We start from the raw sequence: 24,365 nt of genomic DNA on the forward strand, positions 1-24,365 counted from the left end.
TTTAACATCTTTGCATCCGAGCATGCCTTCTGTGATCCAGTGATCTCCCTTTCCCATCTTCACTGCTCCAGAAAGAACCAAGCTCCATCCCAGGTGGCATTCCTGGCTTTTGCCTCTGTGTTCCAAATTCTCACTCACAGAACCTTTGCACCCTGAACTCATGATGCCAGATTTCATTTCCTCACTCCACTATTAGAGTCCTAAAAAGATCACAGCTAGATAGAGCTCTAAGAGCAAGGAAGACCTGAGCTCAGGTATGTGGGTATGCATGCACATGGCTGTGAGTTCAGATGTGACTCTGCTGTGTGACCACCAGAATGAACACATCACATTCACATTAGAACATCGGGGTACAAACAATGAAGGATAAACCCTTTCTTTTCCTTCCTGCCTCGGGAGATCTGCCTGTGGGCTATGTTCTTTTTTATGTAATAAATGAACAGAATAATGATGGAGACTAATTGTCCCTTCCTTAGAATTAAACGAACTGGCTTGGTAAAGAAGTAGCTAGGGAAAAAGAGAAAAATTAAATGAAGGTGGTACTTTTTTATTTGAGCCCAGAAAAACATTCTCCAGTCCCATCACTAGTTACTTTACCCTATATGTTCTTTCCTGCAACCATACCCTTTCATCCACCTATCCATCCATCCATCCATTTATCTTTATTCAATCCTATGTATTTAATTCCTACTATGTGTTACACATTATGCTAAGGAAAGGGATGCAATAGTGAATCGACATAGATATAGTTCCTACCCCTCCAGACCTTATACTTTGGTGAAGAGACAGACTTTAATCACATAATCACACATCTAATTAACCAATTTCAACTCTAATAAGAGCTATGGAGAAGAGGTGCGTGATGCTATTAAAGAGTAGAAAGATTTGATCTAGACAGGGAACTCAGTGAAGGTGTCCCTGAGGAAATGACGCTTCAGCGGAGATCATAAAGATGAGTAGGAGTTAATTAGATGGGGGTGGAGAAGAGAGAATTTCTAGAGACAGGGAACAACATGAGAAAAGCTCTGGTACTTAGAGATTTCTCCTGTCTCTGGTGTATCTCATGTTGCTACTTCTACTAGTAACGCATTCAGACAAACAAACCATCCTTCAAGATCTAGCTCAAATGATACCTCTCCAAAATGCCACCCCTAATAGCCTCAGGATGCTCTGTGCTGCCATAGCCTCTTTTATTTGATTTTGTGATAGCTCTTCAGAATTTTAAAATTATCTCTTTAATTGTCTATATCCTTCACTATAATGTGAGCATCATCCATTTATGTATCCTAGATTGCTAGCAAAATGTCTCGTATTTGTGCAAAACTTTATCAAATATAGATTCCACAAATTTATTTATTAAAATGATGGATGGATGGATGGATGGATGGATGGATGGATGGATGGATGGATAACAGGCAATAAGATATCATAGATGACTCCAGGAGAGCATAATACTATTTTCACTGGACTAACACCAATATATTCCCAGAACTGGAACAGTATCTGGCATATAAGAGGTTCTCAGTGAAGCTTTGATGAACAAGTGAGTGAATGATCACTTTGGACCCAGCATGGTACAGAAAACAGGGGCTCAAGGGTCCCCAAACCCTTTCTTTATCTTGGATACCTCTGGATACTCGAGGTTGATAGTCCCAGAGTTTGTATGTCTTCTAAGCATAATTTTCAGCTCCAGACAAGGCACTATTAGAACAAAGCTAAAGAGGAAAGGAGATGAGGGGCACCTGCAAGGGCAAAGGCGATAAACATCACTGACAGGGCTCAGAGTCTGACAGGTGAGGGTCTCTTGGGTCTCACTGCTGAGTCCAAGGAAGGATTGAATTCTGCTGTCACACTGGTTGCCCAGACCACTGACTCAGCAGAATGAGTGCCCAGGTAACTCAAGCTTTCTTTTCCCACAATGCTGGACTGACCCAAAGAAATAGAAGTAAGCAACAGCCACAGGGCCTTGGCTTTGATTTTGCCATTCCTAATTGAAGCCTGGGAGAATGGGGTTCCTAAAGTCAAGTACAATGTCAAGTGCCCTCAGGAAATCCCTCAACAATGCAGAGAAAAAAATGTATGACCTAGGGACTGTCTTGTGACACAGATTAGGGAATGGATCATAGGCAGGCAGCAGGAGAAAAAGCACCAGCCTGGACGTTAGAAGAGCTGGGCCCATGTTTTGTCTTTGTGGTTATCATGCTGTGCAAACTTGGACATTCCATCCCCTCTCTGGCCCTTGGTTTCTACTCTATACACCAAGAAAATAGAGCTAGATCAAATTAAGAGCCTTCCCAGTTTTGGCATTCCATCAAATTTTAGATTCAGCCACTGCCTGGGTCTCCGTTTACCCATTTTAAAAATAAAAGGTTAGTTGAGATTAGTAAAAGAGTCTTTCTGGTTCTGGCGTTCTAATACTTTCATCAAATACAAATTTTTCTAGGGCATGGTCTGATCCTTTTCACCTGCGTTTTCCTCAGTGGGCTCTGGATGAACCACAGAGATTCGGCCATCCACCTGGAAGGGATTTGGGACCGTTTTTTCACTGCCATCTGGGAAGAGCCACAAGGGGCAGAGTAATGTGCAGAAATGTCTTTGAGTTCCGTGGACAGCCCTCCCTTCAGGACACAGCTGATGTCCCAAGAACCATGCTTCTTGAGTCCTCCCAAGCTTGTCACTGAGACACCGAGCCAGATCTCTATAATTCCAAGCTCTAAGGAATGGCTCAACTGTGAAGTCATAGAATTTAAGGGTTATAAAGGCTCTTCCACTTCAGCTCAATGGTTAGGTGTAAGGCATTCATATTCCTTCTAGGGTTGAGGCATGAGTAAATGACTAAGATGTGGGCAGAAGGAATAGGTCTGCAAGTAAAGGTCATCAGTAACATGGAAATTAAAAAGAAAACCACCTCACATGACTCTGTAAAGGTTAAATGTAACAATGTTGGTAAATTTCCAACATTAGCATATTCTAGACAGTAAATCATTATAGCCTCCTGCCCTTCCTTTCTTACAGATTCCATATTTTGTAGACCACAGGCTCTGGAGCCACAAAAGCCTGGCCTGGAACCCAACTCCATTCCCTATGCTTTTTAATATGCTTCTTTATATCTCTGTGCCTCAATTCCATCATCTGTAAAATGAGGCTGCTAATCCCCGTCCAAGAAGTCTGCTAAATGGATATTTTCAACACTCAGTAGGTATGGCAAAGGATAGCCAACATTAATATAACAATAACAATAACAACAGCAGGATTATTTCCAGGGAACCGAGGAGTGCCTTCCTGGTGACTCACCTCACAGCCTTTGACGCAGTGAATCAGAGCAGGGTGAGGATACCACTTGAGACCAGCAGTGCAGACAACTCTCTGTGGGAAGAGGGAGAGAGAGGTCAGATGGGCTTGGGATTGGGAGGGACCCACCTCCGTGTTGGCATCACATTCAACCACCCCACCTCTTCTGGGACCTTCCAAGTCCTGACCTCACCCTGGCTTTTACATGGAGAACTTGCCTGGGTACTTGCAATAACAGGAGCCATAAGATTAAAATAATATTTGTGTTCACCGTATGTGTCATGGTTCTGTATTTCCCTGGCAGGAACAAGGGTTGAGGAGAAGCAGAACTTGGGGGTGGAGACACAATCAGAAAGGCCCTTCAGAAAATTATTGACTAATGTTCAACCCATTCGTGGAGTTGGGATAAGGTTGGGGGAGGAGGGGTGTGTGCGTGTGTGTGTGCACGCGCGCGCGCATGTGTGTGTTTGCATGTGTATGTGTGCATACATGTGTGTGGCTACAGCAGGAGGATGGGAGAAAAGTGTGGAGAAGCATTTCTTAAAGCATGAGCTGAAGACCACTTTCATCAGCATTGCCGTGGGAGTGTGTTAAATTACCGGCAGATTCCTCAGACCTGCTTTGGATTTAATGAATTGGATTTTCTGAGGCCAGGCCCTGAGACTCTGCATTTTAGCAAGCCTGTCAGATGAGTCCAATGCACACTGCAGTCTGAGAGTAAATGGGCTATTATGAACCAACCTATAGTTCAAAACCCTGGAAAGGCAGAGAACCCCTCCTGCTGTCACTTGCTGCCATGTCATACAGGTCTGCCTTCAGTTCCCTGAGGTTGCCCACGGTGAATTCATTCTTGCTCTTCCCCTTCCCTGAATGCCCTTCCCCATTTCGTCACTTTGAGAATCTTTTCAATGTCTGCTCAAAACTTATGTCTTCTTTGGCACTTTTCCTAGCCCCGTCAGGCAGAGCTTATAGGCACTTATTTATAGCCTCCTCTTTAAAAATAATGATGATGATGATGATAATGACTACTAAAATATATTGAGTATATTTGTTGTGCTAATTACTGTATGCATTATCTTATTATTTCTTGCCATGATGCTGTGAGGTGGGCATTAATCATATGTCATAAGAGAGTACATTCCCCATGCTCCATAGCTGTTAGGTAGGGAAACCAGGATTTGAAAATAACCAATTGTTTCAGAAATGATTTAATAAAGCTCATAACATAAAATCCAACATGATGATATTTTTTAAAGTGGGTGAAAGGAGAAAGCTAAATAAGACTAGAAAGATAACATAGTATCAGGGATACAGCTACCATAAAAATTCTAGAAGCTTGGCCAGGTGCGGTGGCTCACACCTGTAATCCCAACACTTTGGGAGGCCGAGGCGGGCGGATCACGAGGTCAAGAAATCGAGACCATCCTGGCCAACATGGTGAAACCCCAACTCTACTAAAAATACAAAAATTAGTTGGGTGTGGTGGCATGTGCCTGTAGTCCCAGCTACTTGGGGGATTGAGGCAGGAGAATTGCTTGAACCTGGGAGGCGGAGGTTGCAGTGAGCTGAGATTGAGCCACTGCACTCCAGCCTGGTGACAGAGCAAGACTCCATTAAAAAAAAAAAAAAAAATCCTAGAAGCTCCCTTTTCTATTCTCCATAGATGCCCCAGTTTTCATGCCAGATTACAATTATTTCTTTAAAGAATAAAATGAAATGAAATAAAATGGTACATGCTTAGATGTGTATTGAGAGGCAACTGTGAACAAACAGCCATGGAAGTCCACATGATCAGAGCTTGTCTGACTGACTGAGAGGCCAGTTGATTAATTTTAATTAAAAAATGAACAGTCACATGGGCCAGAATGTGGAAAATCCATGTAAACAGCCTATTCTCTCCCTGAGGGCAGACCTATATGGGAGCCAAATTGTAATTAGGTTTCTTGGCGAGGTTGTGACAAAGGGAATCAGGTGACCCTAAGACTGGATTGGGTGCCTTTCTTCTCTGCTCCATAGCATGTCAGGTTCACATTAGATATGCCATGCCTTCAGCAATGCCTGGCACACAGGGGATGCTAAATAAATATTTATTTTATAAAGGAACAGATTCTTCTCAAAAGAGAGATGATCTTACCAATGGACAATAATTTATTTACTTGTCTTCCTGTCTTCTAGAGCATCAGAAGATCATCTAAGGTCAAGCACTAGACTTGTCCTCTAAACAAGTCTAGTTTAGAGGACCAGTTTAGTATAGGCTAAATGTAGCCACTCTCATCCTCCAAGTAAATCAAAGACCTTGGAGAAAGAGCGTAACCTGATGATCTTCCAATCAGTCTTGCAATGTGAAATCTACTATCTTGTCTCTTACTACTTCTGTTGAAATTGTCTACCTGTCCCCAATACACGCATAAACTGGTATGGGGAAAAGTCATGGGACATGATATAGGACAGATGTGGTTGCAATTCTGATTTGGAATTGCTTTGCAAATTTCCACTATGAGATTTGGTTCTCTCATCCATAAGATGGGTACTGAAAATGTCATAGACTTGTTGAGATGGTGCATTCATATAAATGATGTGAAAATGGTAAACCTAGTACCAATTGTGTAAGTTTCTTGAGGGCAGGTCCTGAGTTGTAGACATTTCTGTATCCTTCCAGGGTGAAGCATGGAGCACAGTGAAGAAATACATGAAGGAATGTGATACAAATACAAATGAGAGAATTTGGGTTGTTTCAGTATTCCTTTCTTCCAGTTAAGCTATGTTCTTCCCCCTCTGCCTCCCAGCCATGGGGCTGGGTGAAGAGGATAATCTCCTTTCATTCTCTTAACCAGATTTTCATCTCTCATTATGAGAGTCTGTTCCCAGTCAAAATCCATAGATGTTGGAGGGCATTTGGTAAAGGTTCAAGAAGTAGAAAACAGCAGTTAGAATTCACTAGGGATTTGATGCTCATGCCTTCCCCTGTTTATCTGAGGGCTAATTTAATCCATCTGTAGGAGTGTCTTGGTGTGGTTGTACAAGTTTCTGTCAGTTGAGGTTTACCTGACGTGAGTTTGGAAAAAGGACTTTTATACTATCTGCATAAGCCTATTTATCTTTCCAAGGCTTTTGGATTTTCCACTATTACTCAGGGCTGCACGCCCCACCTGTCTCACTACAGGGCCCCTCTGTGTGCTAGAACTGGGAAAGGGGACAGGCAGTGGGAGCTGAGGAATGGCGAGGCTGTTTATAGGAGACGTTGGGAGATCCCAGATGGGGCCCCTCAAATGTCAGCCTTTTTCCTCTTGATTCCAGTGAGACATCTAGCCCAGTCACAGCTTTTTCAGATAAGGTTTTGTAAGAGGGCTTTCATTTCCTGCCTTGGTGGTAGGAAGAACAGACTATCTTTTCTTCCTGGCTGCAATTACCATCATCATCATTGTCATCATCATCAACACCACTGGCACCACCATCATCATCACCACCACCACCATCATCATCATCAACAGCACCACCAACACTACCACCACCATCTGCACCATCTTCTTTTTACCATCATCATCATAGCAGCACCACTACCCCGCCATCATCAGCAGCATGAAAACACCATCACTAACATCACCACCTCCACCAACATCAATACCATCATCACCACCAGTATCCTCATCCTCATCAGCACAAAATTCTCTATTTAATAAATATTATGCTCTAAGCCCTGGGCTCGGAGCTTTCATCTCATGTAATTCTCACCATAACTATGAGATAGGTACTATTTTTGACTCTGGTTTACACAAGAGGAAACTGGGGCACAGAGAAGTTAAATGACCTGCCCCAAATCGTACACATAGGTAGTGACAGTCAGCAATTAAACCCACATTTATCTGGTTTTAAGGTCTAGGCTTTGAACACCATAATCTCCTTCAAAGTATACCATCCCCTGAAGCTGTAAGTATAAAATAGCTTACTTTTTTGACCGATGGGAAGACCAAAGTTCAGAAAGGTGGAGAGGCCCTTTGAGACAAATGTTGGAGGGGGTAGAGCATCTAAAAGATGAAGGTCCAAGAAGACAGGCCCCAAGCAGAGCCAAAGACATGTGAGAAGGCATCTAAGAGAGCCCCCTCATCCAGAAGCCCAGATCTGACACCTCTCCTGGATGTCTTCTAAGATGAGCCCTTTTCCCCTTAGCTTTTTCCCTTGATTTCTGGGACCTGCTATGAGCAAATCATATCAGTTGTTATTATTATTATTATTATTAATTATTAATTATTTGCTTTTTGTTATCAGCCACCGAGTTTCTAACTTCTTTCCAGGGAGAGCTTTTTAAAAGCCTAGGCTTTTCCCACTTCGTATTCCTAATGTTTGAAGAGTACCTGCCACTTGGAAGTGCATACTCGATGTTTATTGAATAAGTAAATGAACAAATGAACAATCAAATAAACGAATGTATGAGCGTGTCCATAAATGAATTTAAAAAATCAGTAGATTCTGGCTGCATCTCTTTGACCATGGGCTTCCCCTCCAGTGCACTTAGTTCTCCATCTCTATGTCAGTTAGACTGGATTTCACAGTCACTCAGAACCATTCGGCCTCTGACCTTTAGACACTCGGCAGGGTTTTCCACAAAGCTACCTTCTTTTCACAAATGAATTTTGCATTCTGTGTCTGCATGTGTTGCACATTTTTGAAAGACATGTATGAAGGTTGCCCTTGCAGGATGGAATGCCATGCAATTAGCTAGCTAATTCTGCCACATTCATTATGTGAATTGGGCAATGACAACCTCTTTGAGCCTTAGCTTCTTCATCTGTAACGTGATAATCCTTACCTCACTGGGGGGTGATGGAGACAAAATGAAGTGGCGTATATAGAATTGCCTAGCAAACCATGTCTACATATTAGACATAGTCAATAAATGGCAATTTATCTCTCCTTTCCTTAAGTCATTCCCTCCCTCTCTTTCCTCCTCCCATTTTTTTTTTTCAGAAGCTGTTATAAAAGCCAAGGTCTCAGCACCTAAAGGAATTATAAGGTTCTGAGGATAGGGAGATGCACTTTCTATTGTGAAACTCTCAGCATCCCTGGGCAAGGGACGATGTGTGAGCAAATTGGATCTATTTCTTAGGAACTGATGGAAGACAGGCTGCCACCCCAGAATTCTAGATCCCCAGACTGGAATAGTCTGTCTCATCCAAAGGTTGCAAGCCAACAGCTTCTAGGCTACACAAACCACAGAAATGTTTGGTTTGGCATACAAATGTTTTAAAAAAGTCAAAATTAGTTGCCAAAATTTTTTAAAAAGAAAGATATTTCAAATTTTAAAAACGCCAGGTTTCTTGTACCCAAGAAAAAATGAAAAATTTGGCCACAGGAGGCCCACATTTCCACATTGCTGCACTTGGCTAATGCTGTCGCCATTTGGAAGCAGAAAAACAACAACCGTGTTTTCCATAGTTTGCCATAGTCCCCACCATTCCCTGCAGTCTCTCCAGCATTGAACCTGAGGGGCATTTCCACCTCTTACTGAGTTTGTATCATTTTGTTTATTAGATTAGAGGAAGACTTTTCTGTACCTCTAATCACTTTCAAAAGTGCATGTACAGGGAAGGGGACTGAGAAAAAGAAGGCTTAGGACACAAAAAAGGAGGTACATTGTGTTTCTCTTTATAGAAATTGAAAATACACTTATGAAAATGGCTCATGATTTCCATTTATATGAAGTTTACAAATAAGCAAAACCAATTCTTAGAGATAGGGACCAAGTCTACAAATAAATTTATAATTTAGCAAAACCAATCCATAGTGATAGAGAACAAAACAGTGGTTACCTTGGTGCTGGAGAAATTGCCTGGCATGGGGAGGGAGGACTCCCTGAAGATTTGGACAGGTCCACATCCTAATATGAGTAGTGGTTTCATGAGTGTACACAGACAAAACAATTTATAATGCCTTACACTTACGATAAGGAAGTAAGTTATAGCTCAATAAAAAAGAAAAGAGGGAGGCCGAGACAGAAGGCTCACTTGAGGACAGGAGTTCAAAATAAGCCTGGGCAACATAGTGAGACCTCATCTCCACTAAAAAAAAAAAAAAAAAAAAAAAAAAATTAAAAAATTGAAAAAAAGAAAAATAGAAAAGAACTTCAACAGTATCTGTAAAGTTTTTATTTCTTAAGTTGGGTAGTATGTGTATGGGTGTTATATTTTTCTGCAAGTCTTTCTTTCCAAAATATTTATAGTAAATACTACTACTAATATACCTCAGTGTTTATTTTTAATTATTATTATTATTTTCGGAGACGGAGTCTCACTTTGTTGCTCAGGCAAGAACACAGTAGCACAATCTCGGCTCACTGCAACCTCCACCTCCCAGGTTCGAGCGATTCTCCTGTCTTAGCTTCCTGAGTAGCTGGGATTACAGGCGTGCGCCACTACGCTTGACTAATTTTTGTATTTTTAGTAGACATGGGGTTTCACCATGTCGGCCAGGCTGGTCTCGAACTCCTGACCTCAGATGATCCACCTGCCTTGGCCTCCCAAAGTGCTTGGATTACAGGCATGAGCCACCGTGCCCGGCTGCCTCAGTATTTAATGTACAAAAGAGTATGTTTGGCCTGCTTCACTCATTTCTCCACCTGCCTGGTTCAGGTGGCATTTCAGTTTGTGACTTCTGAGTGAAGCCTAGCTCTCACTTCACAACTAGGTAAACTGTGGCCTAGAGAAGTGACAGGATTTGCTCCAGGACATACAGCAGGAAGGCGCCAGAGCTTACACTAAAAATTTGGTCACCTGACTCAGCAATCATAAATATTTAGCAAGTACCTGCTGTGTGCTAGGCACTGAGGGAGGTACTATGGTAACTAATATGACCATGGTCCTGCCTTCACAAAGCTCACTGTCCTGGTGTCCTCATCATGACCTGTGATCTCAATGTTGACATACCACTCATCTAAGTAGTCCTCATTCTCTTCATTCATGTCAATATATGTAAAGGACTTAAAATAGAGTCTGTGTTGACTAAGTGTCAGTGGTGGACCACAGTTGGCTTGCATAGGCTCGCAAGAGCCAACTGTGCCTGGATCTTCCCAACTTTGTGCTCAGTGACAGCAACCTGCAAACCTTGAAATCCGCCACGGTAGGAATATTTGTATCGCAGAAGTTGGGAAATGCTACAAATCAGAGTTTAATGTTTGTGGAGAGCCAGCTGTTAACTATTTGCCAGCACATCCCTGGTAAGCCATCAGTAAATGTATTGCCTTTATTACTCTACATTTCATAAACGCTGCAAGGATAGCTGAAGTAAACTATCCAGACTGGCCTGGGTCTCTCTTCAACTTCTCTTATGCAAGTAGCTTCCACCTCTGAGATTCCACTACTTCCATTGGAAGCAGGAAGAGACTAATACCCACCTGATAGGGACATATGTGTGTGGTTATGCGTGTGTGGTTATGCGTGTGTGGTAGGGGGTGGGGGTGGAAATAAAGGATTGGAAGTGCCTGACCCAGTGCCCGATCACAGCAAGTGCCCTGTAAATGCCAGTTCTTGCCTCTCACTCTCTTACCCTGGGGATAAAAGTGGCAGCAGCTGGAGCAGAGCCTCACCCCCAGCTATCTAAATTGCACTGGTGCTCGCGGGCAGACCCCCAGAAAGCAGAGGAGCTATCCAGGGCCTCCTCTGGCCTGGAAATGCCTGCACCAGCAGCTCTATTTCTGTAGCTCTCACCGCACAAGGGGCAAGGGTGCAGCAGAGGCCAACTTTTCTGCCTTATTCCTGGAAATCATCAATCTCTGCCCTTCGCCCTCCTCCCTTTTTCTACCACATTTTTTTCCTCCTGGATAATGAGGCCTCCAGAGACCAGTGGAGGTCTGAACCTCGTTATGGTTCTCTCGGTAGGCCAGCATCAATAAAGGCAGGCAGACCAGGGAACTGGGTGGGGGATGGGGCAGGCAGGCAGCGGGTGGGCAATGGTGGGGAGGGGGGGCAGCTTTCAGGCTTTCAAATCCCTGGATTTATTTCACAGTGAATTATAACTGAACTCTTTAGTGCCCAGGGCTCACAGAGGGAAGGGTGGGAATTTGCCCAGGGGGTAGGAAAAAGGTCTTAAGTGGGAGGCTGGGCCAGGCCAAGAAGATCTCTGATGCTGGGGTGAGAGGGAGGTCTCCTATGTCTGTTCTGTATATGAGTCAAACTCACCTGCTTTCGGGTATGTGGGAGTTAGGGTGGGAAAAGGAAGGAGAGCTGGTAGTATTGAAGGAACTGCCAATCACAAGTCCAGCTTGTCATTCCAGTTATGCTGCCTGTGTAGACCAGCCGCCTTCCTCTGTAGGCCTCAGTTTCCCTATCTGTACAATGAGGAGCCTGTTCTTGATTATCTCTAGCTGCCTTGAGATTCTGACATGTGGGCTCCCTGCATGCCTGGGTATGTGAGCATATCAGGACGCAATGGGGCATTCAGGGGAATCTGTGCAGGAATTCTGGTTCAGGAATGGTGGAGGAAACAGATGACAGAGCTTGAGGTTTGGGAAACAGGGCTATCTTGTGGATATGGAGAGTCAGACAGAGAAAGAGAGAAACAGAGGGGATGATGGAAAGGAGAGTATGGGAGGGAGGAAGACAGAACAAGGGGAAAGGTATATCAGAAGAGGCAGGAGAGAAAAACAGAGTGGAAAAACAGAGATAGGAAAAAAATTAGAGAGAGTAAGATGGAGACAGGAAAAGAGAGAGCAGAAGAGAAAGAGGAAGCAAAAAGGAGGGGAGGAGTATGCCGGGGCACACAGAAGAGTGGAGGAGGTCTGGCCAGGTCTATACGCCCAGAGTGCTGAGTAAGCCCTGGCAATTGTGCCCTCAGCGCATTTGAGAAACAGTACACCCAGTATCAGGTTCTGCCCAGCTATCCAGAGCGTGATCTGTAGCAGGCAGGCAGATGGCAGCTCCCTGGCTCCGTGGCCTCTCAGCACCCCAGGCAGTAGTCTGGTGGAGAGACATAGAGCTAAACCTCACCCGCGCCCCAACCCCGGTCTCCTTCTTTCAGTTTCTCCAGGGTGAAGAGCCAGTGCCCAGAGTGACACATGAGGCCTGGACCTGTGATGTCCCGGGGGACAAAAGCAGGGCCTACATCAGCTCCAGGGGCCCCAGTTGATTGGGTGACACAAAGGCGAGTGGGAACAGCCAATCTCAAAGTCAAACCGACACTGCCCCGAGGTGGGGGCCTCTGTAGTCATCTGGCTGGGGGCATGCCGGCCTGACACCGTGGGAAACACACAGGGCTCAGACTCAGGTTTGGGTTCAAGCCTTGGTTCAGGGCCCATCACCTCACTTCTGATATTTCAGTGTCCACAACTAGAAAATGCAAACAATGACCCCTCTTTCATACAACTGTACTGAGGCTGAAATACAGTCTTCGTGCTAAGCACTGGACACATGAACATGGCAGGTTCTCCACAAACAACCGATATTACTAGTCTGCTAGACACCTATTAATTGCTTTCCCTGAAACAGGTAAAGCTTGGAGAAAGACACCAGAAACCTAGGCTATGTAAAGTGCAAGGCTACATGGGAGGGCACCAGAGAAGCCACACAACACCATCCTTATGAGTATGGACTTTCCAGCCAGACAGACTCAGGTCTGAAACCTGGCTCTATGCTCCCTACCTCTGTTATTGGTGCCTCAGTTTATTCCTAGGCTGATATCAGCATTTAGTAGGACAGTAAATAAAAGGCCCTTCACGTAGGACCTGACAGAGAGAAAGTATTAAATAATTAAAGACTAGAGAAATGATTGTAAGTCTCCTCCCCACTCTACCCCACCTCCCCCCAACACACACCCACAGGGCAGGTGTGATGATTAAATGAGATAATATATGTGAAAGAATGAACTCAGGCCCGGGACATAGCAAGTGCTTAACAATATCATTTTCCTCCCCCTTAGCTGCAGGTGGGTAGATGTCCCTGGTCACTCACCTCCACCCGTGTGGGGTTCAGCCAGTGGGGGATGTCACGCACGGTCACGTTCATTGGCAGGATGATGGACTCGCTGTTGTGGTCCAGGCACGAGGTGGCACACTCCGACCCTGAGGGAAGCACAGCATGAGGCAGCGGCTCAGGCCCCAGACCCTCGACAGCTGCAAACCGTCCTCCTGCAGAGTGGGCCCTGCCACTTCCTGGCCCCCAGTGGACTCAGCTACCCAACCTCAAGGCAGTGGGAAGGAGAAGGCTCCCCAGGCAGGGCCACCTCTGGTCTCCCTGACTCCATTCACATGCCTCCCATCTGGCTGGTTCCTGCTGCCACCCTCATTGGCCCTGACCCTAGTTTGATCAAGCTCCTCCTCTGCTCAAACACCTTTCCAAGGCTCCCCACATCCAGAACAAAATACAGCCCCCTTTGCTAGGCGTTCAGTGCCTCCTGCAGTCTGGTCAATCTTCTCTCTCACTGACCACCTTCACTTTCTGGTTGGTTCAACCGGACTGAACTATACTTGGTTTTCCATCTGACTCCCACAATTCTCAGCCTCTGTCCTTCTTCTCTTGTTCATCCCATATCCTGAAATGTCCCCCAATCTGCCTTCCCATAACCAAATTCTATCCATTATTCAAGGGCCAGTTCAATTCTTCTAAGAAGTTTGCCCTGATTTTCACAACTGAGTGAGAGTACTCCATCATTAGATGTGCCTGATTCATCTCGGAGTTTAACCCCGTGTCTGACACCCAGGGAGAGCTCAGAGCACTGGCTGAGTGAGTGATGAGCACATAAATGCAATACCAGCTTCTCTTTCCCCAGGGTTTCACCCCTGCCCTTCCCTGTGCCTTAAAGACCCTTCCCACTCTAACAAGTGCATTTTTAATGATCCCACAGACCTCAATCGCATGCCACTTGCTCAGAGAAGACCTCCATGGTTTCCTGACAGGCCAAGCCCCTCATAGGTGCCCATGACAGAATTGTCATGTGACCGTTTCCTGTTTGCTTGGTGAATGTGATGTCAATAGCTCTCTTCCCTGCTGGACTATAATTCTATAGGGCCAGTACTACCCATGGTCCCCATTCTATGTCCAGAGCTTGGCACTATGCATGGCAGATTATAGGCACTCAATAAGTATATGTGAAATGAGTGTAAGAGACAGTGAATGAATAAATACATCAATGGATCAGAAAATGAATGAATTAATGGATAAATGAATGGCATGATGACTGACAGATGAATATGCATTTAGATATCTTATAAAGGAGGAAGTAAGTACATAAATGGATAAGTGAATGAGTAAATTATGAATTAAATGGATAAAGGAATTTAAAAAAAATCAGATAATGAGTCAAAGAAGGGGTAAATGAGTAACAGAGAGAGGGCTACTACATAGAAGCCCTTGGTCCAGGAACTTTTGCGTGAAGACAGTTGACTTCCAGACTGTAGGTTGGCAAGTTGACTCTAATTCAACTCATTCATTCTCTACCCTGACCTCACACATCCTGCGGTCATCTGAAAAATCAAGCCTAGTCCATGGAAAGTACTCAGTACTCCAAAGAGGCATTTATTCATGTGGGCAAAGAAACAGCCGGTCAGAATCCGACTAGGCCTGAAGGAGGCCATTTCTCTGTCAGTATCAAAACCACCCTCCAAACACTAGAAGCAAGTCACCTCTTTTCTTTAAATATCCTATTCTATTAGCTATTTTAAAGGCCCCCCTTCCAAATACACATATGTATGTATTAGCCATTTTAGAAGCCCCCTTCCAAATATACATATATACGTAGAATATATATGTGTGTGTGTGTGTGTATATATATATGATGTAAAAAAAAAATCAGGTAATGAGTCCATGAAAAGCTGAATGACTAACATGGCATGCACAAATAGATATGCATATACATACACACATAAACATGCAATATACATAGAGGCATGTATACATGTATATGTATATGTGTATATATACAATCTATCCAGTGCCCTTCCTGTTGCCATCTTATCATCCTTTCTAGTCTAAGAGGCTCACAAATCTAAAGAAAGAGCAAGGATGGAGTGGCAGAGGCAGGACCATGTTTAAAAGCCCTTCACTTTTTAAATTTGTATTTATTTTTACTTTTTTTTTTTAATTATGAGAGTCTCACTCTGTCACCCAGGCTGGAGTGCAGTGGTACGATCTCGGCTCACTGCAACCTCCGCCTCCTGGGTTCAAACGATTCTCCCGCCTCGGCCTCCTGAGTAGAAGCCCTTCACTTCAAACACAGGGACACTGAGCCTGACTAGGGGCAATTTCTGGCCCCACCCAGTGGTTTTCCTATGTTACCTGATTTCCCTGCAAATCCAGCCTGTTTCAGTCATGACACCCATTTCACAGGCTGGAGAGCCAAAAGGCACAAAGCTCAGGGCACAAAGCTGTTGAGGAGAGAGCCACATCTCTAATTCCAGGCCCCACAATCGATACAATGCAGCCACACAGAGAGAGGAGAGAAGGAGGCAGCCATCGAAGCAGGAGAGATGGTGAGGGGCCAGAGAGACAAGAAATGGGGACAACACAAGCAGACAAAAACGATGAGTGATGAGAATAAGGAGCAAAGATCCCTAAGCAGTCAGAGGAACTGCTTATTGGGTATGCTTTATCGTGAGACCAGTTCTAAAGGAGTTTTTAGGTAGCAAAGATGAGACAAGGCTGTGATAATAAAATTCTTTTGAAAAAAAAAATGCAGCCTCTGAGAAATAGACAAAGGCTATCTTATCCCAAGAGAGGAAAAAAATATAAAATTAAAAAAAAAAAACAAAAAACCTGTGGTCAAAACAGGAGACACTTGCTGTCCAATGCAGCAGTCGTGTCTTAATTTCTCTTTCTCTGCGTCTCCCTCTCCTAGGCTCCCCTCCCCCACGCCAGCTCTGGGGCTTTAGGACCAGGCTGCTGTGTTGTGATATATGAGCCGTAATTGGCATCCTTGCAGAGTGGTGATCTCACCAGGCCTCTGCGTCTCCTTCCCGGGAGGCGCAGGGAGGGTGGCAGCCCTGGTGGCAGCAGCAGCAACTTTCTGAGGGCTCATAACTGCCACAGAAGCCTCCCCAGGTGGCCTGGGGGAGGCACACAGGGGGAGCTGGTCTGGGTGACTCCAGAAGGTGCCCTCCAGCCCCTAAGCCCGACACATATCTCACCCCTGCTTATAAGGCCAGTGATCAAATCCCTCTCCTTGGCAAAGTGGATTCTCCCCAGGGAAGGGCTCAGCCTGGGAGGTGGAAGTCAGGGGCATTTGAAGGAAAGTGAGGATACAGCTGGGGCTGAGGAGTGGATGAGCAACAACTGCTCTCCTGCCTTGCTTCTCACTCTCATCCTCAGCCTTCCTGTCTCCCTGTGTGGCTTTTTCTCTCTGCTCTCCTCCAGTGTCCCTATGCACTCATCATCTGCCCTGGATTATCACGTTCATAAGATGGACATCTGGGCGCCAGCCGTGGGGACTTGGGGTACAGGAAAGGGGAGTTAATTCAGGTTGCAATATCACATAGATTTTTTCCCCTTTCTGCTTTGACCATGAAAATACTAAGTAGGTAAATACCACCCTCCCACCCCTTCCCCTTTTTCTCTACTATTCTGATGGAGAGAAGAGAGCCAGGTATTGTACTCATTTGCATACAGTTGAGACATGTGAATAAAATGTGTAAATGCGTCTGTGAGATTTGTTTGCCTTTTGTTCATCTTTCTGTGTGTTTGACATGTTTTGGGACATAAAATGTGTTTGCGTTTGTTGAAGTATGAGATTTGTATGTACTGCATGTGAGTGCTATGTATAGGTTTATGTGCTACCTGTGTATGTATGTGTTTGTGTGAGTGATGCATTTGTGTGGTATTTGGCTGATGTGTAGGTGTTAGGCATGAGCTTACTATATGATGTATGTGTTTGGGGCTGTTTGGTTATGAAACATTTCAGCATGTGGCATGTGTTTATGTATGAACATGTGAATGTATTTGAATGTGTCAGTGGGTATAGATATGCAGTAAATTTGTTTCTGTAGTTTTTCCCTAAAGGTCACTTAATTAGGCTTTTTCTCACAGGGCCACTCAATGCCAGTTAAGAGTATGAATGAACATTCACTTGCATATTATGATTGAGCTGGAGGTTGGGACCCCCTCACAGACATACACGCCTATCAGGACCACGCACACCTATCAGGAATGATGGAAAGGAGAACGAAAGTGTTGGCCTTGGGATGGTGCAGCCCATGCTGCTCACCACGGCAACACGTGTTGCCCCACCTTCTAGAATGCCTATATTAGCAGGTCCTATAAGATCCCATCTCTTTGCAACCCTCCTGGTCAGCATTACAAGATGCTGTATAAGAACTTACACACAAGACGAATTGGTGGCTGTATAAGATCTTAAAGTACCTTCCAAACCATCAGTGAGAGCAATCATGTGCTTTGGTGTTTTCTGACCCATGCAGGAGCCAGTGTCTTGGGCTAAATGCAAGAGTGCTGATTCCCACTGTAAGTTAAGGTGAAGAACTTCTGCTATCTGAGTGCATGTGTTTTCATCTTCAAAAAGGGACGGACAGTCCCCATGAACTTTCCCTCTCCAACCACAGGCCTTCCTTCTGGACATGCAGTGATAACTCTCTGTTTGCTGGATGAAAATCATGTTGGGTCTCTGCACATTCAGATAACCTTCTACAGCAGACATCCCTGGCGATTGCTCCATAAATCATATTGGCCAGGAGAAAGGACATTCAGTTCCCTAGGCTTTTCATCATGGTCAATTAGGGAATCAGCCCAAAAGGTCAGCATCACTGCCCTTAAATGAGGTCACACTCCTTGCACTCTGAGTACCCTGGAAAGCTGTGGTGCTTGTGATTAACGCATCCGTCCAGATACCTGGTTTCAACGAGGCAAATCCCTGGCATACATTCCCAGCTTGTCTCTCCTCACTGTGTGTATTTCTTGAGCTGGCCTGTCACCATACAAAGAGTATTTTGAAAATGCAGTTTATGCTCATCTTGGATGCAGCTGAGATGCCACAGAAAAAAGTCAGGCTTTGGAATGGGATGGGTCTCAGGATTTGGGAGCATGTTCCATTATCCCCTCAAGTTTTGATGCCCTCATCTACTAAAGGTTATTGCGAGAATAAGATATAATGCCTTTCAAGTGCTTGACGAAGGGCCTGAACTATATCAGGTACTCATGAATGTTTAGTATGATGCAAATTTTAAAATTAATAATAAAAGCAGCTGTACTAGACTACTATTGCTTCCCTAAATGTGATGTGTGCTTTCATAACTCCTGCTCCTCAGTCACAGAGTTTCTTCTGCCTGCAATAGCATTTCTTCCCCGACAAGCTTTTTCAAATCCCCACATAAGCATCCCTTCCTCTGGGAGTCTTCTGTGTCCCCCCCGCAGGCACCTGACAGCTTTTCTGTATTCTGGTGTAACTGTTTACACTCACCCACCACTGGGTCATCATATCCCTGTCCCTGATTCTCTTCTTGGGAGGGCATGGTCTACACTCATTCATCTCTCTTTCCATAGTGCCTATGCAGGAACTCATGTGACCAGGGTGTTCAATGACCCACCCAGGCATTAGCCCTGAATTGCTGGAAGGAATTTCCCCTCCTACTGCTCCCCTCTTGGGCCCACCATACCTATGGCATAGCCATCAGGGCACTGCAGTTTGAGGTTGCTGTTGAGCTGGTTTGGGGCCGAGCACTGGCCTTGCATCTCCTGGCAGACATGGAAGGAGCCACTCCAGGTGCCGTCTTTCCGGCAATTAATGATGTTGCTCCCACGTCCCTGAACAACAGAGAAACACAGTCAGGACCAAGAGAGACACCAGCCCCAATTGAATAAGCTATTCAGAATAAAACAGAAAACAATTTTTCATCTCTCCAGAGCTCTGAAGTGTTCCAAAACAATTTCTTAACAATGGTTGAAACTCAACCACCCTGAAAAGGAGGTATTGTTAGTGTGTTTCCATTTTATATATTGGAAAACTGAGGACTCAGACCGGGAAGAAACTTGCTCAAGGCCTTCCAGAATGCCAGTCCAAGCTTAGTAGTCTTTCAGAAATTTCACTCAGAGCCAATTATAGTTTTGATTTGTGTGTGAGAGTTTTTTTTTAATTGCGAGGGTAGGAGCCCATCAGCTCCTTGACTGACACAGAGAGTAAGTGCATGGGTTAATGAGGAGCACTAAAGTTTGCTTCCTCTTAAATAGTGAGAAAGTATCCTATGTCAGGGCTCTGTCATATGTTGACTAAGTAATCTGAGTCTAGTTGAGAAGCTTTTTCTTCCAAGACATTTCTTTTCCTTTCCTGATCTTCTCTTTCTTTCATTCCATTCCATTCTATTCCATTCCATTCCATTCCAACAATAATGGCATGAAGAGGGTGATATGGGGGTATTTATATCTGTGCTTTCCTCCCAAGACAGGGAACTACAGTTTGTCGATCTTCTGCAAAGCATTAGGCAAATGCAGCTTGAAGACATAATCCCTTCTTGAAGTCCCCTTCCAACTTCCGAATTTCAGAAAGTTAATTCAAGTAAGATTCCTTAGTGTCCAATCTGTGCCCAGCTCTGTGGGGTGCAGAAGTGAAGACAGCCAGTGCCCGCCTCTGCGGGCTAGTGGGAATGGCAGTCATGTGAGCCACCAGCCATGTCACTGTGACTGTGCTCAGTGAGGCAGATTAAATATTATACCAGTGCTGTGAGTACACAAGGAAGAGTAACTGGTTATGAGGGGACAATCAGGGAAGGCCACTTAGAGGAAATGATATATGGAAAGGGATTTTCAAGGATGCATGGAATTGCAGGCAGAAAAGGAACAGAAGACACTCCTGGAAGATGGAAGGGCATGTGCAAACAATGAAAAACATGGTGCATGTTGGAGGGCCTGGTGTGGTTCTAATTGTATGACTCAAGGCATGAAGAAGGGGAAGATGAGCTGGTAACACAGATAAAGTGTGGAGCCTTAAATGCCAACGTAAGTAGTTTAGACTCCACGAAAAAGAAATGGAGAATCACAGGTGGTTTCTGTGCAGGGGACCCACATTCTGAAGGATCTAAGAACAAGCTATATATTCTCTACTCCTTTCAGGCTTATAATAAGATGAGAAACTTGACATGAGGCCAGAGGAGCTGGCTGTGCTCCACCAATGCAAAAATTTATGCAATGGCTTCCTGTGACCTTCAACTTCCATGCAAACTCCTGTGCTGGCTCCAGGACCCTCCCAGCCTTAATTCTGCCTAATTCTCCAGTTTCTTGCTCTCCAGAGCACCACCACCAACCTTGAACTTCAGTTTAAATTGCCTGCATTCGTGAAGGCATCATATGTTGTGCTTTCATGCTCACTGCTCCTTCCGTCTGCTATGTTTCCTACCCACCCGCCTTGTCTACCTTGCAAACACCTTATCTGGCACAACCCATCCTGCTCTCGTGCCACCTCAATTCTGCATGGGGCACTACCTAAATGTCTCTGACAAGACATTACCTATTTGTTTATCATCGGTTTTGCAACAAGACAATGAGCTCCTCAAGCCCCAGGCCGGTGTCCTATTCAACCTTTTATCCTCAGGGTCTTCCACAATGCCTAACAGGTCCAGGCCACTCAGTGCATTCATTCATCACTTAATAGACATTTTTGTTCATTCAAGAATTGTTTGTTTAATTCTTGTTTGTTCATAACAAGAATTGGTGGAGAGTGATAGAATGTATTTCTTTAAGAAATAAGAAAATAAATGAATGCGTGGATGAGGAAATAAATGTACAAGTGAGTAAATGAAGAAATGAATGAATGAGGGAATAAATTATGAATGAATGCATGAGAAAATGAATAAACTCCTTAAAAGAACTGATGTAAGCTGAGGCTCCCCTATGTGAGAAAACAGCTGCAAAGATACAGGATTGGAAGAGAAAGGGGCCCCTTTCCAGGCCTCTCCTGTGCCGGCAGAAGGAGGGTGCAATTGCAATGGAAACCTCTCTGGCCTTGGGAGAAGGGTGGCCCATCTTGAGCATGCAGCTGCAAGGCGGCTTGCAGAGTTCACTCCCAGAGGTTCTGTAGGGGCTCATGGCAAAGTTACGCAGCTTCATGTGGCTTCAAAGAACCCAGACTCTCCCTCTCAGAGCCCCAGGCTCTAGGCCCCATGATTCTCCTGGGCCCTCTGGGGAGTAGGAAATTGACCCCAATTTCCTGGAGCCTTGGCCTGGGCCTGTGATGCATTTGGCTTCCAGCCCCTGAAGGGCTGCAGACCTCAGCACTACTTGGGCCAGGGCTGGCTGGAGAGCTTAGTTTGTAACAGAGAAGGTATTAGAAGTAGCCGGAGTCTGCTCATGGAGTTTCACACTGGGGAGGCCCCACCATGAATGAAAGGTGGGAGCATAAAGCACTGGTTTTGCTACCATTGGTTTATCTCTCTCCTGCCCAGTTCATCTGGTACTTTGTGTTGCGAAATTTGCTTTTAAAAATATGTAGCATCCTTTTGCTAAGACACCTTAGCCTTCAGAACGAGGCATACTGGTAGGTTGGCACTTCAGGGCTTCTACAGTGGAATCCAGATGACATTTCTGGCTCCATCTCTTGCTATGTACATATCCTTCCTTCTAGACAAGTGAATCGCTTTGTTTCTCCTGCAAACTTTTCTTGCTTTCCCACCTCCACATCTTTGCCCTTGCTGTGCCCTCTGCACAGCAGACTTTCTGGAGCCTCTTTGGATTTTTAAATCCTTCTTTAAGAGTAGATGCTAGTGCATTCAGAAATTGCCTACCACCTGGTTTAGAACTTCATAGTCGATTATTGCTGACTGAGTCTAGTTTGACCAGAGAAGATCTGGCATAATTGAAGCTGCAATCTGGGAAGACCAGAGGGTACTTTTTCTGGGTGTTGTCAGGGAACTGACTATGTTTGACTCCAAATGTACAATTCTTCATGCTAAGGTGAAATCTCTTATAAGAGGACTGAATATCTCTCAGCAAAACAGTTTGCCTCTCTGTGCCTGTGCATCTGTTTTTACAAGAGCATATTGAGCTCTAACTTCCCTGCTGCTTTAGCTACACAGATCCACAGAGAGCTGAAGGCATATAATAATATTATCAAACACCTATAACATGCTCAGTGCTTTAAAAATCACTTGAACAATACAGTAGAGTGAAATTATATTATTTTTGCAGACTTGGGAACTGACTGTTAGAAAGCAAAGAAGTGAGTTTTCGAATGATGCTCGTGTCATAGTTTTAAGAGCCTGGGTGTAAGTCAAACTGCCTGAATTCAAATGCAAGCTTGGCAACTTCCCAGCTGGGTAGATTTGGGGACGTTCTTTAACTTCTCTATGCCTCCTCAAGTTCCCTGATTGCTAAATGGGCATGGAGTCTACTACCTGAGAGAGTGATCGTGAGGATCATATGAGTCCATTTATATAAAGCATTTAAAGCCTAACACACATACTGAGCTCTGTAATTGTCAGATGAGGTTCTTACTCACTCTACTGTACTGTCTCTAAGAGAAGTTTAGAATAAACCCCACCAGCAGTGCATTTTAGAAATGACAGCAGCCAGAAAGGGGAGGTAATGTGCCCAAGTCAGAGAGGTTGCCAATGTCAGAACCATGTCTCTTGACTGTAAGCTGTTGTACCCTAGTAGGATGAAGGAAAAGAAGAGAAGAGGAAGAAAGAGGGAGAAGTATTAGGTTTCTTCTCCTTAGAAGACATGAAAATAAACAAAATAATAGCAGGAAGAAATGTAGCAGCATCCGAGCAAGAAAAACCCAGGCAGCAAGTGCAGGAGCTAGATGGCTAAGATTTGGAGGCATGCTGACTTAATAACAAGAGTGTCAGTTCCACCACATCTGGTTGTATAAGACAGGGCAAATCAGTTTACACCAGCTTTCCCATCTGTAAAATGGGGCAGTAATGCCAGATGCCATGGGGCTTAAATGAAGCAATCAGTCTAAAGTGCTCATCCCAGTGACTGGCATGTAGTAAGTGCTCGTTATATTTCAACTGCTGTGAATCATTTGTCTCTGTTCCCAGTCAATGCCCTCCTATGCGTTTTGTATCCTCCAAGGTAGGTACAGGGGTGACATGTTGCCCCACGAGGGAGGATGAGTGGAAAGTGTGAATTACGAAGTGACGTAGTTTAAGACCTGGCTCTGCTTGTACGACTCAGGGTAAGTCTCTTTCCCTTTCTGGGCTTTAGGGCTCCCATCTGTAAAACAAGCGGGCTGCAGTGGGGGTCTCTGAGGTCCTGCCTACCTCTAACATCACATGGGTCTGTGACTCTTCTGAACTCCTCTAGGACATCCTGGGTGCTGGCCAAACATTTAACAACCCGGAAATGAAAACCTAGCTGAGGCACTGCACATATGTGAGCCATACCTCGTCGTTGGCAGGGCTCACAAATGGAGAGTGCAGGTCTACACCCCTTGTGGCAGAAAGGCTTTCAGAGACACCTTCTGTGATCTGTGCAATGAGCTGGGTGTGTTGTAGATTCCACCACACCCTTTCTCTCTTGCTCCTGCTGAGTTGCTGAAATCCATCATTAGGTGCATCACTTTGCCCACAAAGCACCTTTAGCTTTTTTCCTCCCCTGCTGATGCATCTTCCAAAGACCCCGTCCCCATCCCAAGGCTGGCCACTCCCTGAATCACCTATAAAGCCCCCACAGTGCTTCTCACAGCGAGCCAGGCCTATGTTATCTCATCAACCAGCTTAGGGCCATCTGAGCTGCATTAAACCCTGAGATGAGTAGCTTCTCACCCCCTGGGGATAAAATCTCTGCCTTTCGCTGCTGGTCTGCCCTGAAAATGTTGGGAGCAGTGGAAAGAGCAGAGCTAGGGATCAGAAAGACCACCACCTGCTCTTTTGTCGCCACGGGCAAGAACTTAGCCTCCCCAGGCCTTCTTTCTGCATCTGTAAAATGGGGATTCTGTTTCTTTTCCAACTGTATGTTGTGAGCTGTCAAAAGAGAGCAAGCCTGCAGCAGCAACTTGGTATACATTAGACACTCAAAAACAAAGACAAAGAAAGCTGATATCATTAAGGTTCTCTGTGCTGGTTTAAACAGACAAGAATACCATAAGTGCTAGAGCTGGACTGTCTGATATGGTAGCCACTGTACAAGTATGGCTATTTACCTTCAACTTTG

The 24,365-nt window shown here is 44.8% G+C and overlaps 1 protein-coding gene across 1 annotated transcript in view; it reads right to left on the reverse strand.

The window, feature by feature from the left end:
• The window catches only part of PAPPA (pappalysin 1), a 245,699-nt gene that overhangs the window by 17,886 nt on the left and 203,448 nt on the right, over nt 1–24,365 (reverse strand). Inside the window, exons 18-20 of the mRNA XM_050759620.1 lie at nt 18,875–19,022; nt 13,230–13,339; nt 3,295–3,366 (exon numbers count right to left, since the gene is read on the reverse strand). Of these exons, the coding sequence (XP_050615577.1) occupies nt 3,295–3,366; nt 13,230–13,339; nt 18,875–19,022 (330 nt within the window). The remainder of the gene's footprint in view (nt 1–3,294; nt 3,367–13,229; nt 13,340–18,874; nt 19,023–24,365) is intronic.

This window comes from Macaca thibetana, chromosome 15 (genome assembly GCF_024542745.1).
Source record: "Macaca thibetana thibetana isolate TM-01 chromosome 15, ASM2454274v1, whole genome shotgun sequence".
Classification (NCBI taxonomy): domain Eukaryota; kingdom Metazoa; phylum Chordata; class Mammalia; order Primates; family Cercopithecidae; genus Macaca; species Macaca thibetana.